This window comes from Malurus melanocephalus, unplaced genomic scaffold (genome assembly GCF_030028575.1).
Source record: "Malurus melanocephalus ecotype Western Australia unplaced genomic scaffold, MMel_1.1 scaffold_87, whole genome shotgun sequence".
Lineage (NCBI taxonomy): Eukaryota > Metazoa > Chordata > Aves > Passeriformes > Maluridae > Malurus > Malurus melanocephalus.
In genome coordinates, this window is record NW_026623319.1 from 1,337,833 (window position 1) to 1,358,223 (window position 20,391).

Genomic DNA, 20,391 nt, shown 5'->3' on the forward strand with positions numbered 1-20,391 from the left:
GGCGGCGGCGGCGGAGGCGGCGGCGGCACCACCACCAGCAGCAGCGGCGGCGGAGGCGGCTCCAGCTCCCGCAGCCACCGCGGCGATGAGCGCGCCGGCGGCGGCGGCGACTCGAACCACCGCCCGGCGGGGAGCGGCTCGGCCTCTGGCGCCCGCGGCGGCAGCCAGGCCGCCCCCTCGTCCTCCTCCTCCTCCTCGTCCCGGGCGCTCGGCGTGCCCAAGGCCAAGGCGCTGCCGGGCGCCGTGGTGGCCCCGTCGCTGCTGCTTGCCGGGCCGCCGCCGGGCGCCGCGCCCTCGCTGCTGCTGGCGCCGCTCGGGGGCTCGGCCGGGCTGGCCGGGGAGCCGCCCGGCTCCTGCGAGTACAAGACGCTGCTGGTGAGCGGGCTGAGCGCGGCCCTGCCCGACCAGCTGCTGGAGGACGGGCTGTTCCGCCTCTTCCAGCGCTTCGCGGGCGGGGGCGCCGGGGACATCAGTGTCAAGCTCTCCCACACGCCCGAGCTTGGCCGCGTCGCCTACGTGAACTTCCGACACCCCGGGGACGCTCGCGACGCCCGCCGGCACGCCCGGGCCCGGCAGCTGCTCCTCTACGACCGGCCGCTCAAGGTGGAGCCCGTGTACCTGCGCGGGGGCCGGCGCAGCCGCACGCCACCCCCCGCGCCCTCCCCGGAGCCGCTGGGGTACCTGCCGCCCCTGCACAGCGCCTACCAATACAAGCAGCGCTCTCTGTCGCCGGTCACCAGCCCCTTGCTGCGGGAGCCGCGGCCCCGCCACGCCGCCGCCGCCGCCTTCGCGCTGGAAGCGGCTGCCATCGGGCTCTCCCGGGAGCGGGAGCGGGCCCTGGATTACTACGGGCTGTACGACGAGCGCGGCCGCCCATACAGCTACCCCATCGTGGCCGAGGATGACCTGATGCCGGAGGATGACCAGAGAGCCACCCGCAACCTCTTCATCGGCAACCTGGACCACAACGTGTCCGAGGTGGAGCTGAGGCGCGCCTTCGAGAAGTACGGCATCATCGAGGAGGTGGTGATCAAGCGCCCCGCACGCGGCCAGGGCGGTGCCTACGCCTTCCTCAAGTTCCAGAACTTGGACATGGCGCACCGGGCCAAGGTGGCCATGTCAGGCCGCGTTGTGGGCAGGAACCCCATCAAAATTGGCTACGGGAAAGCCAACCCCACCACCCGGCTGTGGGTGGGGGGCCTTGGCCCCAGCACTTCCCTGGCTGCCCTGGCCAGGGAATTTGACCGCTTTGGCAGCATCAGGACTATTGACTACGTGAAGGGCGACAGCTTCGCTTACATCCAGTACGAGAGCCTGGACGCTGCCCAGGCCGCCTGCGCGCAGATGAGGGGCTTTCCCTTGGGCGGACCGGATAGGAGGCTCCGAGTGGATTTTGCCAAAGCAGAAGAGACGAGATACCCGCAGCAGTATCAGCCCGCGCCGCTCCCCGTGCACTACGAGCTGCTGGCTGACGGGTACAGCCGGCACCGGAGCCTGGAGCAAGACTTGAGGGTGCGGGATAGGACTCCTCCGCACCTCCTGTACTCGGACAGAGACAGGAGCTTTGTGGAAGCAGAGTGGGCCAGCCCTGCCAAAAACGCCGAACGCAGGAACAACCTGGAGAGCTACAGCCGGTCTGTGCGCAGCCGGAGCGGAGAGCGCTGGGGCAGCGACGGCGACCGCAGCGTGCCCAAACCKTGGGAAGAGAGGCGGAAACGCCGGAGTCTTTCCAGTGACCGCGGGAGGACTACTCACTCGCCTTACGAGGACAGAAGCAGGACAAAGGCCAGTGGGCCAGCTCTAGACCGCAGCCCTGACAGGGCTCGCAAGGAGAATCACACTACAGAACCCGGAGCCGAGAAAGAGCAGAGTAACTCCCTCCAGAACAATCGTCACGCGGCCGAGGAGAAACCCCATCGCGAGCCAGCCGATGCTCCCCAGCCCAAAAAAAGGGACAGCGAACGCAATCATCGAACTGGTGAATCGGAATCAAAAACTCACGAGGAGCCAAAATCTGAGACCAAAAAGCTAAAGAATTTATCAGAATATGCTCAGACACTGCAACTTGCTTGGAATGGGCTTCTTGTGCTAAAAAACAGCTGCTTCCCCACCTCTATGCACATCCTGGAGGGAGACCTGGGTGTCATCAACGGACTCCTCAAAGACCATTCATCCGGCGGGAAGTTGACACAGCTCAAAATCGCTCAGAGACTTCGGCTGGACCAGCCCAAGCTGGATGAAGTCACCCGGCGCATCAAACAAGGCAGCCCCAAYGGCTACGCCGTGCTCTTGGCCACCCAGTCCGCCCCGGCAGGGGCAGGGGCCGAGGGGACCTTCCCTGTGGTAGAGCCTGGCTTGCAGCGACGGCTTCTCAGGAATCTGGTCTCCTACTTGAAACAGAAGCAGGCTGCTGGGGTTATCAGCCTGCCCGTGGGAGGGGCGAAGGGCAGGGACAGCACAGGCATGCTTTACGCGTTCCCTCCTTGTGAGTTCTCTCAGCAGTACCTCCAGTCAGCACTAAGGACATTGGGGAAGTTAGAAGAAGAACATATGGTGATAGTTATAGTCAAAGACACTGCCTAGCCCACACTGTCTTTTCAAATTCCATGTTTTCTTTGTGTGTCACACAGCCCAGTTGTTTTTAAGGCTGATCATTTTGGTTGAGGCTCAAAACACTTCGACCAAAATGGTAAGATTTTTAGTTTCTAATTAATTTTAATACCTATAATATCTATTAAAATTTTAAATAGAGCCCATTTTATTCGTTTTTAATATGTGACACTGTCCGCTGTTGTTCTGTATTTTTATTTTTTAACTGTATGAAAAGTTGTCAGTAAAGCCTTGTTCACTGATGGATTTCTAAACTTGTGCGGTATCCGAGTTCTTATGGCCCAGGAAGGGTGAGTTCCTTGTGCTGCAGGAGCAGCCAGGCCAGGTGAGGCCCCAGCCCAGTTCAGTTCCTCAGATCCCGACCTCGAGCACCAGATTTATCTTTGTATGTGTCTCCTTCAAGGTGGGAGGTGGAAGGGGGTTCTTTGTGCTGTATCAGAGACTGAAAAGTTGGTTCTCTATTATTTYTTCTGTCCCGTTTGCCTTTTTATTTCAGAAGTTTTGGTCTGGGTGCTTTCCTGTTGAGTCTCAATTTGAGGATAGAAGCTTACCAGGAAGCCAGCTACCAAGGAAGCAAAACCTGATCAAGAATAAAAGTGTTTTTCATGCACATCAAAAAATTACAGTTGGTACTTGGCAAAAAGTTTGCTACTATGAAGTGGACCTTGTATTCAAGTTGGTGAGGTTTGAGAGCACGTGGCACGTGTCTCAGTCATAGAAATTATTGGATAAAGCAAAAAAAGGTTTGACATTCCTGATTTTTATACAAGGAAAAAGAAGCAGAAGGAAAAAAAAGTGATTTATGGGGAACCCTCTTGGGCCCATACTAGATGTGGACAAGCCAAGGGCATGAAAGTGGTGAACTGGAGGTGCCCATTTRCAGTCAATCATGTCATACTGCCTAGAATCCTTTATTGAAAGATAAATGGCCAATTTTTTTTTCTGAATTTAAAATTTGTATGCTGGCGTACAGAAAAAGAGAGGAACGTGTCTGGCTGCCTGAGAATATGTTACATTACCACAAGAGACCTGTGACTGAGGAACCACTGGAGATCTAAATCTGAGCTCTAAAATGGGGTGGATCCACTACCTTTCATGTCTGTGGGATGAGGTGGTGTTTTGGGAGGCCAGAACCTCTGAGTGCTCAGGAACACAAGGATGTGGTACGAGTCCAAATTGAAGTTAAAATCCACACTGTTCTGTTTGGGGATATTTTTATTTTTTAAAATGTTGCCTGTAGATTTTAGGCAGCTTACAGAAAATTGTGTGGGATTAAAAATGCTACATTTTAAAGTATCTTTAGATTTGCAGGTGGTCTTTTGTTGTTTTGGTGGTAAGCAAGTGAACAAATTCATGGGAGAACCAGACTTAACCTTGCACCAATCTCTGACCCAACAACTCACTTGCTGAGGGCTGCCAAAAGCCCTTCTAATCTGCTCTCAGGTATGATTGGTGTCACAACCTTTTTAGCAGGGAGCATAATGCAGTCTAATGATGCTTTTATTTTTCACTTTTTAACCCTGTAGATGCAGGGGCATCGTCAGCTGATGATATGTGAGCAGTTGCTAATTTTATTATTAATATCAGCAAGTGTGGGTTGGTTTGCTGGGCTTTGGGKTTTTTTTAACATTTAATACTGTGATTATATTCCAGGTAAATCTAGTGAGTTAGTGTGATCAGGAKGGGGGGTTGCATTTCACTTGACTCGTCTTCTGTACCCCAGAAAATCATTCTGTGTTTAAGGGCCCAGCTTTGAGGCCGCAGAGSGGGGTGCAGGAATGGGTCAGAGGGGAGCTGGCTGCTCCACTGGGAACAGCAGGGCTCCGGGAATTGCTGTGGGAGCAGAGGAGCAGCTCCACCGGCCCCAGCAGCCTGGCTGCACTGGTGGCACCGGGCTGCCCCAGTTTCACACGATTAAGGGGACACTGACCCAGTCTATGATGCTGTTAAAAGGCAGAGAGCCCAAACATCAACAATGGTAACGGTTCAGTGTTATCTGAAARCATGAGCTGTTAAACACCCCTCGTGGCCAGTCCTGGAGCGATTAGAGTCTTTCGTGGGAGTATCCTGCCTTGGAGGTGTCTGGGCAGCCTGAAGCACAGTGAGGTGGTGCCAGTACAAATGCCTGCCTGGCGGCTGGTGCCAGGGAGCTGCAGTGTGGGGCTGTGGCATCACCTTGTGTGTGTTATGGTGTGTGAATAACAGGAAGAGAAGGAAAAAGAAATCAGTAAATTATGTAAGCTGCAACTCTTTGCTGGCAAAAGCAAGGAACAACCCAAAATCCCCTATCCCCCACTTTCCTTGTGATAGAAGTAAATAATGATGTCGGGTTGTGTAGAAGACAAAGGTTGGGTAAGATTTTTTATGATGGGATTTCTGTTCCCAGGGAGGTGGTTGATGATTTTGAGCATGTGAGACCAACAAATCTCCCTCCTACCAAAATTACTGGGTGTAAAGAAGTCAGAGACTGAAGGAAAAAACACCTGGGAGAGAAGCAGCAGCATCCCTCTGAYATGATGACCTGAGCCTTCCCTGCTCCCCAGCATGCAAGGGAGCCACACCWCAGCTTTACCAGGCTGTGCCAAGGCCAAAGGCCCTATCCTCGACTTRTATCTACCATTCCATCCCTTCACACATATGTCCATGCTGATTCCAAGAGAAGCAGGGCTGAAAAGGGGTTGGCAATTACAACAAAATAACTCTGCATGATAATAACTCTTCCAGCATGAAAGACTTGGGCCTTAAATTGGGATGGGCAGCAGTTCTGGGGAGAAGGGACAGGGGGTGGGAGGCCTGAGCCCCTTGGTGATGCAGGAAGGTGCTGGGTGAGGCAGTGCTGGGGGGTTGGTYTGGGGGGATGGGGCCTTTCAGCCCAGTACAGTGGGGGCAATAAGGTGACTGTGGCAGGGTAATGGTATCTAGTTCCTCGGGGGTGACCTGAAACTCAAAGGGTTCGAGGGTGTGAGATGGATGGGCTGGTCTGGGAATTCTTAGACCAGCTRCCCCATTCTAGGCACCCATTCAGCAAACATTGTGTCTTACAAAGCCTCTTTAAGAGCAGTTGCTGTCTTTCCTAGTGAGACAGGGATGAGGGCCCACCCTGGATATGCTCATCCAGGGCTGARGACCCTCAGTCATTACCCTTAGCTACACTTGCACCCTGTTCTCCCAGCCATGGCCCGTGGGAGGTTTTTAACCCCAGCCCTGCAGGCATGTGCTGCTCCCTCTCAGGGTGCTGGCAGCGCATTCCACAGGCTCTGCTCCATGGAGGGGTGGGCCAAGCAGTTCCTCAGGTCCAGAGCACTGAGGACAGGGCTGACAGGAGGGCACAGGCTGTGCTGGGCTCCTCTGCTCACATCGGGGAAGTACACAGCATCCTCCCTGCTCCCCTCTGGTGCAGGTAGGAGTCTATCTTAGGCAGCTGCCAGGACCTGTAAATCTCCTTCCACCCCTAAGCCACGGTCTGTAACTGCTGCACAGAAGAAATACTGTATGGCAGCACATCAGCCACGTGCTGTGAGTATTCCAGAAGATTAYAGTGTTCTTTCCAAGCAACATGCTTTTAAACAGATTAAATCATGATGCCAGAGTGGCAGGTGATTTTCCAAATGCTGAGAATTTTCCCYATCCCAAGCAGCTGCAGAATTACGGCCTGACAAAAACAAACTAATCCCTGCTAGTTCTCTGTTCTGAACCCCAATTTGTACCCAGGCTGGTGCAGTCACCTGTTCCCCAGAACTCTTCAATGAGATMCCCCAGAACTCAAGCAGTAGCATGGGGTGCAGGCAGCCTTCCCAGCTGTGTATTTAACTTCAGAGAGGCCAGCTCTGCCCAGGACAGGCTTGGGGGCCTGCTTCAGCAGTTTTGCAGGGTGACCTGCAGGCCCTGTCTCCTTCCTCCCAGGGTAAGGTCCAAACCCACTCCCTTTGGCTCTGTTCAATGCAGTCAGAGCAGGTGTGGGAGGGGTGTCATATACTTACAGCACATCAGGTTCAAGTCAAATGCATACACAGGAGCTCATCCCTGGTGTTTTGGTTCTGTCTCACAAAACTAGTTGGTAAATTTCTCCAAAATAGCCAGGCCCTAACCAGCAGCAGATGGARCTGATTACAGCTGGGGTTTAATGCCAAAACAAGATATGGACATCTGGCACTTCATCTCCCTGGGAGCAGTGGCTGAGTACATGCTTTATCTTTTTTCCTCCTCCTGAGCTGCGTATTTTTCTATGGTGAAGGTGGATAGGAGGGTTTCTGATAAGGCAGAGGCTACTTCACAGCTGTTGGGTGACAACCGATTTTCAATCCCCTCATTTAATCAGAATGCTGCTCCACTTGCTGGTCTTAAATGCTGTAGTAATCACAAGTTGTTCATCTTTATCGACTCTGCAGGCTACATTATCCATTATAAGTTGCAGCAGAACCTTATTAATTATTAACAAGCAGCCCTGGGTATGTGCATTAAGTAGATGCAATGCTGGAGGGAAAAAAAAGGTATCCCTTCTTTCAGTTTTAAAGGAAATCCTTCCTCTTCAAGCAGTAAGACCTTGAGCCTTAGTTGAAATGAGCAGTTCTTGGTGGAAAACTGGTAGTAGAGTCAAGGAGTGAGAAGTCTCCTGTGCCCTGTTCTRCTTCAAAACCTATTCTGAAAGTGGCCAAAAGAGAAAAAGGGTTAAAAGATGAGTGGACATTATCTGAACACCTGGGATCAAACAGCACATGTAGTGGCCTTGTCCAGGCAAGCAGTGAGCACACTCACCTTTCAGCTCTGAGCCAGCACTGAGCCCTGCACTTGGGTGCTGCTCTGTAAAGTCAAACACTCCCCATTTCCTCCTCCTGTTSTGAGGGCAGGGCCTCCTGCCATGCCCCAACAGGAGCACCTGATTTGCCCTCTGCTCTGACGGCCACAGGGCAGCCTGGGCAATGCCAAAGCACAGGAGGAGGCCGGTGCTGCTGCCAGCTGCTGACACAGCAGGACATGGGGAACTCCCTGCAGGGACTGCAGAGCGCACACTCCAGAGCACCTTCCCACAACCACAGCCCAGCACCGGTGGCATCGTCCAGCTCCCACTCGCTGGGCCAGGATGCCACTGACAATTCCAGGCTGCCAGGCAACCCAAGGGATCAGATTGGAACCCACAGCTGCTCTGTCATGTGCTGTGTTCCCAACCCCCCTGGTTCCTTTGCCCTTCCTTACCTCAGCCAGGTTCCAGCTACACCTAGCTGCCCTCACCCAAGCCCTGCTGTCAGATGGAGTGCTGCTTTTGCATGGCCACAATTCACAGCCATAAACACAGATAGGATTTGTATTTAATTTTTTAATAAATACACTTTACATTAAAGAAAAAGGCCTTCAAATTCGCAGTTTCCACACAGAGGGCAAGAGGGAAAAAAAAAAGAAAGAAAGATTTAAAAACTTGAACCACAAAGGGCAGAGGGGAGAAAAAGGGCTCAAACTTCAATCCCAGATTCCCATGTTTTCAGGAATACCAGGCTCTGACTAGACTCAGCCAGGGTTTCAGCCTCCCACTATAGCTGGTATCACTGCGTGAATCTACATTAGCAAACACCCCAGGGGCTCTTCCCTGGAGGACAAAAGCATCTGGAACACACTGGTGCATTRGCAGGTATAACACCTGTAGTTCTGTTTTAAAAATAAAATCATATTTAAAATAAAAATATTCTCACTCCTCAACAATATTAGAAACCATGATCCTCTTATTTCACTTAGTAGTTGCATAAATTTTAATTTCTTTAAATTTTAAACAATTTTTCTCCCCAAACCTACCCCATGGTAACAAGGTACTACAGGAATACAAAGGTCTCCCCTCTTTACTAGAACGCTTGCCTTTTTTTTTTTTTTTTTCTTTTTTTTTTTTTTTTTNTTTTTTTTTTTTTTTTTTTTTTTTTTTTTTTTTTTTTTTTTATAAAACTATTTCTGTTCTTTAGGAAAGAACTTTATACAAAGAAAATATATTGTGAAATATCTTCAGAAGTTTCCTTGAAGAGAAGAGTCATCTCAGCCTAAATAAAAAATTTAAAAAAAAAAAAGGCAGAGAGAAATGAGGCCTAACCCCAGGTCTCTTTATTGAGACTTAGCCCCAAGCCTCAAACTGACTCAAACCAACACAACAGATCGGYAGGAATTCCTCAGGTTTTCCCCAGAAAAAGTAGGGCTGGGGTGCTCAGAGTCGGTTTCCAATTTGGTCTCTGGTCTTCTGTTGGGAAGGGAACGTCTCCTCCTGCCCACACCCCGCCCGGCAGCCGCTCCTCACTCGTTCAGAGACAGGATGATGTCGTCCTCCAGGTCGGAGTTATCGGAGCTGTCGGCTGCAAACGAGACATAGGGGTTATGTTTGATTTGTGCCAGAGGCACTCGCCAGGCACAGAAGATGCTCATCCCTGCACGAGGCTGCAGCTCCCTGGCACAGACAGAGCCAGCACCATCAGCTCTCCAAACCAYTCAAAAGCAGCCAGGAAATCTGCACCAGAGCTTTCCTTCCCTGCTTAAAACCGAGGCTCAAGGAGAGCAGCTTTAGCCACGTGCAGTTCCCATGAGCTGGCAGGTTTTTCCCCTGACAAGACTGTGAGGACACAGGCAGAGAGCTGCCTGCACAACTTCCTGTGCACAACAGAGGGCAACAGCTCTGCAGGCCAGTAGACAGACAGATGTGGCAGTCATTCCTCACAGCTGGATACTTTCACCTGCCTGGCCCCTGTGTAATTCCTTACATAGTGAGTTGGACCCCAGTGAGGTAGAAGCAAGCCACACATTCTCAACTAGAACATTTCTCTAATAACTCAAAGRCTTCTGTAATAAATTTAACTACAGGTCACTTATTAAAGATGACCTCCAAATTGTGCTTTTGCTSGTTTTCTTCATTGTGGTACAAAATAAAGATATAAAGGGAATTACCAGAAGCAGTCACACACACATACACACGCTTGCTTTTTATCTCAAAACAGAAGATCTCCTCCCTCAGCTGTGCAAGAGGGAAGTGGTACCAGCTCTGGCAGCAAGAGGTCTCCTCCCTTACCTTAGAGGTGATGTTGGCTCTTTTTCTTATGCGAATTCATTGGATGGAGCAGATAACTGGGTGTTAAAAATAGTTAAAAAAGAAAAAAAAAAAAAAAACCAAAAAACACCAAGACTTCCACTTAGCCATCTCAGTAATGGTGGATTTCTAAAATACCTGTTAAGGTAAGAAAGGCCTTCTGGAAGATTCACCCCTTCTCAGCTGCTATCTTTAGGGGGAAAAGAAAATCACAGGCAAGCAGAGAGGGCACAAACCCTTTCCCCCAACCCTCCTCCCTGAAGATCAGCCAGCTGCCTTTGCACTGCGATCAGCAAGGGATGCTCCATCTCACCATCTAACAGAATGAGCCTAAGCTGAGGGGTCATCAGTGCTCCCAGAACAGCCACAGCCACGTTGGGGAGTTGGAAAACATCAGCCAGTGSTGCAGCAGCTACACTTCCACAGTCAGAGGGAAAGAAGCACAAGCGAGGTAACACTCCAGAAACTCTGGAGAAGAAGAGAAGCTGGAAAAGTTGGAGTTTTGGGGGGGGGGGTTGTTGTTTGTTTTTCTTTTAACTCTCAGGAAAAACTTTGAGAAAGGATYTTCTCACTATTCCCTAGTCCACCACATAACCTTCCAATTCTGAGCTCTATGTCTGTAAGTAAACCTGAMTGAAGTTAACTGCTTGGCATAATTMGTTTGCATAAACCTGCCTGGAAGTTATTATTTTGGATTATAGAAGTCAATAAGATCAGAATCAAGAGTCAGCCATGCTGCTGCTGAGAAGTCCATATATTTCTTCCATCCTATGTCACACGTGCATTTCAAAAATTACACTCAGCCAGYCTGGGAACAAGCTCTTGAAAGACCTGCACAATGCATGAACTGCTTTGACAAACAGATCTAATGTCCCCAAGGTGGTAACAAAGGGGGAGGAAGACAAATTCATACTTAAAAGGATCTCCATGAATTATTTTAAAAAAGGAATTAGAACCTCTTTTAAAGCACAAGGGACTAATGCCACTTATTCCCCTGTTTCAATTGTTCTCYGAATTATTTTGCTTTGAAACACCCACGTCTGTTACACAATACAGCAAGAATCTGCAGTAGGGAGCACTCTAAATGCACCSTGTGCCTCAGATCTGTACTTTGCTACACTGGCAGTGTCCTTACAACTTTTAATTCAGGAACAAACATAAGCAAAGAAGAGGAAAAATTTAATTGCTCTTTGCCTGATGAGAAACAGAAGGAAATCAGAAGAAGCTAAAGTCATACAGAAGCTGCCACAGAACCCCACTCATGAAACCCATGAAGGACCATGCATGCATCAGTGTGGCAGAGCTGGACTCCCTGCTCTGAGTTCCCAAAATTGCTGTTAAGCAACCTAACAGCAACCTTAGGGATGGGCTGGCTGCAGCTCCTCAGCCCTACCAGATCTAAGTTCTGCTCAAGCAGCTCCATCCATAACCAATCTACAGATGTGACCACTTCTTAACACACAGTGCTCTGCAGAGCACACCTGAAATTCCTGTCAAGTAGCGCCAGGTTTGTTTCAGGAACAGTTATTGAACTGGCCTGAACATCCTGGCCATTGTGCTCCTTGGACAATTCAAGGTACAGCACTCCAGGTGCTCTCTGAAGAGCTTCTGGTCCTGCATTCCCTGAGGAAACACAAGTGGACTTGTGTCACAGAGAACCTGTCCACTACTGGGACACAGAAATTCTCTGTAATCCCAAAAYGTTGCACTGCAATAAGTTATTAATGACTGATTTGTGCAAATGTCCTATATGGCCCTACAGTATAAACCTATTTCCTTCTAGAGAACAGCAGAGTGACCCCACACCAGAGTGACCTCTGGGAACCTGATGCGGCCACATCTTTAAAAATGACTAAGCTACATTCCCACAGAAGACATTGATGAGTTTGCCAGCCACATCAGTGCCAAAGAGAGGCCTGGCATGCTTAATCCTCCAGCACACCACAGGAAAGACTGACATGAGAGCTGAGATGGGAATCAATCTCTTGTCACTGCAGGACTTCAAACACCTTGCACGCTGTAATTGCCCATCCTTACCAACCTTTTCACTTAAAGTAATATAGTTCCAATTTTTACAGCTTGAAAATTTAAAATAACTAAGTGGTTTGGCTGCACACACTCAAAAATTGTGCTGCAAAAAAAGGGAACAGAATGTTGTGTCACAAACCCCAAGCCTGATGCTATGCTCTTCACCTTCCTTCTTGTGTTTTCCAAATCTTATTGCTACATAAAGAGTTCAGACCTTTATTTCTTGTACATACACACACACACACACACACACACACACATACACTTCATATTTTCAAATCACTGTATTTGTGGACTGCCAGAAAAATAACAATTTAAATTGTATCCCAAAAGTTATGCTAGCTTCAGAACAGTCTAATAAAGAAAGTGAAGCCAGAAATGCCATGTTGTCTTTGCACTTTAAGCAATTACAAGAGAGGAAGAACAGCATCAAGGACCAAAAGTGCTTCTGTCCTTACAGGCTCAGGTGAGGCAGAGGCCAGCTGAGGTAAAAGTTAAACCTGCGTGCCCTTGAAGGGCAGGGCAGGCAAGCAATAACACAAAGCTTCTTCACAGAGTTCTCACACACAGGGGTGGAAGCACTTGAAGAAAGGAGATACCTCCTTTTCCAGAATGCACAGCTGYTCTCTCACATAAGAGATGTTTTAACCAGTGAATTACTGAAAGAGGCCACAGATGAACAGGCATGATGATGGTCTGTGACTCATACCAGCAAGAGACAAGTCAGTTAAGTCATTTCAGGGGAAATTTAGATGTTGCCTCTTTGTCAGGACCTTAAGCAGCAGACAAGCTCACCAAGGTGGCCACACACTTACTATCTCCAAGAATCAGCTCAACTTCCTCATCAGCATCAGAATCTTCATCTTCACCCTCATCTCCCTCTTCCAGGAGGTTGGCAATCTCCTCATCATCGGAGGGAGAAAAGTCATTTTCTCCATCCTCACCAGCATTCTCGTTGTTTTCGTCCTCCTCCAGCTCAGCTTCCAGCAGCTGGTCCGTATCTAGTTCATCAAGGTCATCTGTGTCATCATCATCTTCATCATCATCTTCTTCCTCTTGCTCTTCTTCCTCCTATAAAGACAGCAAAAACAGTCCATTGCAGACATTAAGAGAAATGTCAAATGGAATAAGAGTAATTAAAGAAAACCCATAGTTTTCACTTCTCCCCACATCCAGACATCAGACATTATAAACACTCTCCCATCATCCACCTAAGCACTCTCCACAGCTACAGAACATCACACATGCCAGATCACTTGCAGGCCTGCAAAGTCTTAACTGCAAAATGCTGGTGCAAGCAGGTACCATTGGCTCAAGCTCCTCTSCAGGACTGGCCACCAACACGTGTCACCACAATGCACCCTTGAGAAGGACATGCAGTAAGACCTGTTAATCCATGGCTTTGTTGCTAGTCTTGTGTAAACTGCTTTAGTTTCAGCAGCACCAAAACCTCCACTTGATATCAAACCACATGCATGTTCAGCCTCTGTCATTGCCATTTAGATGAGGTGTAAAATGCAGAGAAAGATACTTTCAGCCTAAGCCAATCTCTCAATCACTCAGCTTCAGATGACAGAACTGTTTAAAGGCAGCTCAGAAGTCCCATCTTTGGTATTTACCTGTGGATCAAGATCCTTATCAAATCATAAGAACTTGCATTCAGTAAAGCAACTGAATGTACAGATGAAATCCAGAAATCTGTGTGTAGTGGATAAGACTGAGTGGGAAGGAGATGTAACAGTTCTACCCTTCTTCCAGACAAACTGCCATCACAAGCCAAGCTCCAGGAGGCTCCAGGACTGAAAGAAAAGCTTCAATCCACCTGCACATCTCCTCRGTCACAGCCTGTTTCTCTAACAGAGTGCTCTCAACTCATTCACTCCTAATTGCCCTTTTATTTCRGGAGGAGACACATTTTGCAAAATTAGGAAGCAATTAGGATAGATATCTAACAATCCACTTCAAGGGTTCCTTTGGTCCTCAAGCTCTGCACACTCTCACTGAGCTCTTTAGACTGCTGCATTTTCAGATCTAAAGGGACAGAGGAAAGTCCTTTACTGTCATCTCCTCAACCTACTTTTTCTTCAGTCAGTGCTATAAAAAAACCACCACACCCACACAAATCCAACATCTGTCACAGGCAAGAGAAATAAGAAAAGCCAAAAAGCCTGAGTAAATTGTATTGTTTCTTCACTTGCAAAAGGCAGCCAATTTACACTGCTGACCAGAARTGCCACGTTATTAAATGCAGATTACTGTATAAAAGCAATGGCTTGCTACATTCAGTTTCCTTTATGAAGGAGCTTATATTAAATATAAAATTAAAACCAACCTGTACTAAAGCCTGTGCTTATTTTAAGCAATTATAACTTTGAGTCAATGAGTCCTCAAATAAACAGACATAATTGTGTACACACTGGGAGAGGAAATATCTTGCTTGCAGTTCCATTTTAAACTGCAGTGCCATACTGGGTATAATTTTCCATAAAATATATTGAATTGAGTATAAAAGCTTTTGTCTYAATAATTTGTATTTATTTTTGTACTATGCAGTATCTGCAGAGAGACCAATGTCTTAAATTTTATTACTCCATTCAGAATTGAAAAGCTGATTAAAAACTGAAAAGGCAGGAGGGTTTCTTTTCCTTTTTCAATGTATAAAAAAAGTTGAAGCAGAAGAGRTATCAATTTATTCAAAAACCTTGGAAAAATTAAGCCAAATTTCTCAGTATCTGGAGATAAGAGACATACCTGTAGACATTAGGAAAAAAGTGTGTTGTCCACCAGATACATTTAGAGCCCATGTAGGTAAAACTTGAAGAATTCTGAAATGAGTTAGGTCCCCTCTTTGTTTCTACATATGTGGAATTTTTGAAAGTATTTTTTTCCTAAGTRTCTGGTCCACAAGGACTCAAAATGTCAGAACTACTAGATTTGATTATGTCTCATATGTAATATATTYCTTGGAAATTGAAATACTGTTTCATCAGCATTCTAATTCAAGCTTAAGRCAAGGCATTTATACCAACATCACCCTTCAAATACAGGATGAAATAAAATATAGTTGTATAGAGCTAAAAATTCCTTCTGGCTGACAAGGGTAAGAGCCAAATTACACAGAAAGGTTGTATATTTAGCTGCAAATTAACTCTGAAGGGTTATACCAACCAGTGAGGAAAACATAATTTGTGAAAATACAAACAGAAGAACTGAAATGTTTCCACTTTTACAGTTTAAATTACTTAATCTGATTGGAGTCAGGCCACATTCATTTAAAAACCACCTAAGAAGAGTAAYATGAGATCAAAATTATACCTGTCCTTGGTAAAACAGAAAATAAGTGTGCAAATAATGCTACAAGAAGTCCCATGTGCATGTGTGACACACACAGAGATGTCCTTACAGAGATGGAGGGGTGACCCGTGACAGGGCTCAAGAGGAGCATGTTCATCAGTGAGGAGGAAACCTGTACCCTGTCATGTCTGAAAAAACCCAAACAGGAACTCAGACACCGTGAAGCTTCTGCTAAGCTTCAGGCAAATAAATTCTGCCTCAGTATGTGAGCCAAGCCAAGCAGAGCCCTGCAGGCCCAGGGCAGCATTCCCAGCCAGAGCTCACAGCTTCACACAGAGCCTGGGGACAGCTCTGCAAACACAGCACCCACAGCTTCTGCTCCCAAACCCAACCCCTGGGACACACAGCTGACAAAGGGGGAGGGAGTGCCAGGTGCAGTCCAACACCACCACATGTAAGTGATACCCAGGCTGGTCATGAGGATCTAGGATGGATCCCCACGAGACATCACAGCTGACTCGTGTAAGGGATCCCTACACAGAGAAAATGGYACACCTTCCCCAGGGACTCAAACACTCTGAGTAAGAGCAGAGAAAAAATCCTTGTGCCATGTTACAAGGGAAGACAAGACAGCTATTCCAAACCACATCTAGGTTTGTGCAGGAAAAACCTGCAAAAGCAAGCTWTTGCCTACTCATCAGTCATTCCAAGTGCTTTGGGCAGTGACAGACACAGGTGCCACTGGAAAAAAGAACCAGCATGCATATCCATGCAAAACAAATAGAAACCTGTGCTCATCTTTCCCCTTGGAGTAAACTGATCCACAGAACCCATGGATCAACACATTCAGTAGGACTTAATATCAAGGAATTGTTTCATCCACGACAAACTCCTTTAGATGCCTAAATATATTCTTCTGTCTGGAATGTTACCTGTAAAAGCTGCTTGGATCAGAACTTGAACCATTCAGGGAGTATTCACATCCCTCTGCTGCTTCCTTAGAGAATATTCTCTTCCCTCTCCAACGTAAGTCCCTTCACAGCTGCCAGTTCCCTTTGCAGAAGGCATGAGGGTGGTACTACAGAATCCCAAACTGACCACTTTATAACCTTCCCTCTGTAAAGGTTCTAAGGCGATTGTTATATTCTCCCTGTGAGCACTGACTCTTGCTCTTGTATTTTTGTGTGCCTTGTGCTACAGTGAAGTGCACCATGATCATAGTGCACCCACACCAAACCCCCAAATTCTCACGGAATTCATGGAAAATTACAAACAACCTCAGCCTGAGGCTGTGAAGATGGGGGGAGAGAAAAAAATCTACTGGCTGCATCCTTTTACATAGAGCAGGCAACACTCAGGGCCATGGTGGAGGCCAGCTTTTGAATTAAGGATGTCACACTGCTCTCCATTTTAGTTACACTGTGATTTACATATAATAATTAACTTAGATACTTAAACTTTGGATTAATTTAAGGGAGTTTTACCTTGACAGATGCCAAGAGTAGAATAGTTTTAAGCAGATTACTCTTTGACCCTTAGTAAGACTCTTACTTGTAATTAGATATTAGAGAGATACATATTAATTTTATTAATTAATGAATATGAATACTAAGGGGTTTCTGTGTTATCCTCCCAATACTGTACTGGTTTTACCCCTCTTCATCTCCAGCACTCACAATGTCACTACATGACAGCTGACATTGTGGTATCAACACGTCTAGATGGCCAGCTCTTTCTGCTCATCAAAAACAGGGTGTCATGATTACAATAAAGGCATTTTGGGGGAAACACCCACCCTGTTTCATACACAAAATGGCTTCCTGGCCTCACTCTCTGCAAAAATACTGAGAATATTTCACCCTAGTTAAAGCAAAAAGGCTGCAAAAATAAGGCAATGAACAAAAGTGACAATTTCAATCAAATAAACAAAACYCAGTTATAATTACAAGGGGATCACAAAGAAGGAGGCTCCAGCTTTCGTGTGGAATAGCTATTCACAGGATAGGATGTCCACACAGGTACAGGCTCAGTGTAACGTACAAATTGTTTGGCTCTAGTTAATTTGATTCAACTAATAAAGACTAGTTTAGACTGAAAAAGAACATCTATACAAAGTTGGTATCAGTTTAACTCACAAGTCTTAAGCTAACATATGGAATCATCAGTTATACATTTTAGAGGAACCATCAGTTCTAGAATCAGACTCYAAAATGGGACAATAATTTAAATGTGCATCTTAAGAGAAATTTCTCAACATTCACCAACTCACCCAAATTCACTAATTTGCTTACACAGCAGCACATAAACACCTTTAACACATAGTCCATGGCCCTGGAATTGCTTTGAGGATGTTTAAGAGGGCAAAAGTGATTCCCAACAGCTTTCTAACACATCTKCATACAGGAAGATTTACAGAGTTGTAGGAGTACAAGAAAACSTGGACATAAACTTACAGAATCAGAAAAGTTGATTACACAGCAAAGGATTATTTCAAGATCATCTCAAAGCAAATCACTGSTAACTTTTCTACCAGTTTGCTTCCAGAAAGCAGAGTAGATTTGGTTGAATTAATTTATCATTTATAACCCCCAAAGGAAAAAACTAAGCAACATCCCCTAAAGGAACAGCAGATACTGGGGTGGCTGCACTGGAAYGAAAAAACCTGCTTGATCTAATTCKTCATATTGCCAGTTTTCACAGTCCTTTCAGAGCTTAGGAAATACCCTTTGTACTTGTTCAAGCATTATGTGTTTTCTGCCGTGTTGTTCTTTGATGTTTGTTGGCATGCACTTGACAAGCTTTCATCATCACCATCATCATCATTGACTTGCTTACCCTTCCCCTTTAACAATCATTTTGCACATACAAAATTCACAAATCTGTCTATTTTGACTAGCACAGCTTATTGATACTTAACACACTCACTGGTGTTCATCTCAAAAATCATTCAAAGGCTCAGGAAAAGMCCAGTATTTCACTTATTTAAACTGATGCAAAATACATGTTAGCTAAGCAGAACTTGAACTTTTTGATTCTAACATATTTCTGTAATTTATTCTAACATTAAATTAGTGTATGTACGAAGTGCTTCCAGGAAGTATGACTTACAGCACTGCAGATCTGCAGTATATAAAAATAGATCAGCTTGCTTTTAAGTACTCTCAAGAACTTTCTTATAGAGCTTTTTTACATTTATTGAATAAAAAAAATTTTTGTGACCATGTTACCAGAATTTGAGACTTCTCCACTGCAGATTACATAATYTCTCAAATTTATAGTAGGCTGGCTTTTAGTTGCCAAAGGAAGACCCCACAGGTTTTTTCAATTGTTTTTGGGCTGGAAATTTTGATTCAGTTTTGAGATCTGCAGACCACTGATTTCTTGCTTATCTGACATGGCTTCTGCTATTACAAAAAGCTTCATCTGTTTGTCTCACACCTCACTGACCTTTTCTTCCTCTACCAGGAGCTGATTCACAGTGCAAAGCCAGGCAGCACACCAATAGTTCAGCACAGCTTCCTGGGACTGCTCCATKAACTCCTTCCCCAGCCTCTACTCACCTCCCATCAGCACCTCTCACCTTTCCAGCAACACTTCCTCCACTGAAAACACAATCTCTATTGCACCTCTCAGTCTGAATCATGCTAAATGGTATTACCCTAATTATCCTTACTTTCATCTACAGGGCTGCCCTTTCTCTACCTGCAGAATCATTAATCCAATGGTAGTAAAGCTTTTCCCACGATTTCAAATGTTTCACCTAATATTTAATTCACTTCTGGCTACTTTTAGTCAAGTCGAATTATCTGCTGGTAACACCTGCTTCTAGCAGTTGTTTATATTGGCTAGGTTTGTTTTCTTTTCAAAGAAACTCACGTTTCCCATAGTCTCATTATTTCGGTCAATTTGTTTACTTTTGCAAGAAACAGCCTACTGGTTTCTTTCACCCTCCTTCCCCAAGCTTCACCTACAGCAAATTTTTAACTTCAGTAATCGGATCCCTTCCAGATTATCAGGGAATATTATTATTTTTATTATTATTGTTATTAATAATATTAATATTTTAATTACTCCCTATTTCCAGCTTGGGAAGAGGCCTTGCTTTCATAAAAAAGGACATATGATCATTGTTCAAATACAAGTTCAGTGAAGAATGTTTCACCCAGGGGAATAAGTCTCTCCTTGTTCTAGTAATTCATCTTTGTCCACACACAATCCCCTTGTCCTATCTTCTGACAATTGTACTCTTTGCTGTGTACCATGTTGGTACTTTCTGGATATTTGCTATACAGYTCTCAGGAGTGACAATGTCTGGTTTTCAGTCACTCAAGAGTTTCTATCCAATTCCTCCCTCAATCACTTCTTAACACTCCTGGACAACGGGGAGTGGAAAAAACTTAAATATAGCCAACAGACTCCCTGGTCAAGCATGTAAGGAATTTCACATCCTAGATTACCTAGTCCCATCCTTCCCCTCAGCTAGCAAACCATTTCCTGTTATGTACCATTAAATTAATTCTAAGTATTCACCTCCTTCACACTGCAGGGCTGCTTCTACTTTTACCTTCTTGGCTACTTCAGGATTAGAATTTCTACTTCTTCATAGCCATTAATCACAGAGCTACAAACGCAGAAGCCTGGGAAGGTGCAGAAGTTACCATATGTAACAAGCAAGGAATCTTACCATAGGCTTCTATGCAGGTGTAGGTATGTGCAGATTTAAAACAGGAAACAGCACACAGCGTACAGAATGTCACAGAGGCAAAACATGGAGTGAAGAAATAAAAAGCAGTTAATCTCTTAGTCTATGTAAGTAGGTTTAGCTTGTCTAACAATGACTACTTACCTGTGATGAATGACAAACTATCCATGATACAGACAAACAAAAGCTTTAAGGGAATGGGCCTTGAATGGGTCGGGAGGTTCAGGTGGGGCTCTTTTGATCAAACTCTGCTTTTGCCTATAAAATGTTTCCATTTCAAGCTGACCTTATGATAATCACATGGTGATTTTTACCTGATGATAATCAACCTGGCTCCAGACACTGTGCTCTGAGGACATGTGAGCCACCATTTCACAACTGGTACCTTCCTTAATGCTTGGGATAAAGAGGTTCTAAGGTGACTGTTATATTCTCTGAGATGCAGGACTCAGAGGTAATGTAAGGGGTACTGAGCTAGGTACAATTTCTCAATATGCATCTCTTCCTTCCTCTCACTGATCTCACACTCTCACTTACAAAAATTAATTCATTGCTTTAATTCCATGACAAAGAACAATATTGCATAAAGAATTTCAAAATTTGGCAGGTAAATGAACTCCCTCTCTAAGGACAAGAATTTCTTCCTTTTTCTCAAGCTTCTGACTGGCATTTCTCATCATAGCTGAGGCAGCTTTTATTTTCTTGG

General features: G+C 45.9%; 2 protein-coding genes across 3 annotated transcripts in view; one reads left to right on the forward strand and one right to left on the reverse strand.

Annotated features, from left to right (window-relative positions):
* Window positions 1–3,901, forward strand: RBM15B (RNA binding motif protein 15B; the record flags this gene model as incomplete). The annotated part of the gene is made up of 1 exon (XM_057367974.1): window positions 1–3,901. A coding segment is annotated over one exon (2,583 nt), but the record flags the coding sequence as incomplete, so codon positions are not given.
* A 4,018-nt stretch (window positions 3,902–7,919) lies between these two features.
* Window positions 7,920–20,391, reverse strand: part of DCAF1 (DDB1 and CUL4 associated factor 1) — a 48,169-nt gene continuing 35,697 nt past the window's right edge. For both annotated transcript variants that reach the window (XM_057368028.1, XM_057368029.1), the window contains exons 23-24: window positions 12,505–12,760; window positions 7,920–8,936 (exon numbers count right to left, since the gene is read on the reverse strand). In XM_057368028.1, the coding sequence (XP_057224011.1) occupies window positions 8,878–8,936; window positions 12,505–12,760 (315 nt within the window). In that variant the 3' untranslated portion in view covers window positions 7,920–8,877. The remainder of the gene's footprint in view (window positions 8,937–12,504; window positions 12,761–20,391) is intronic.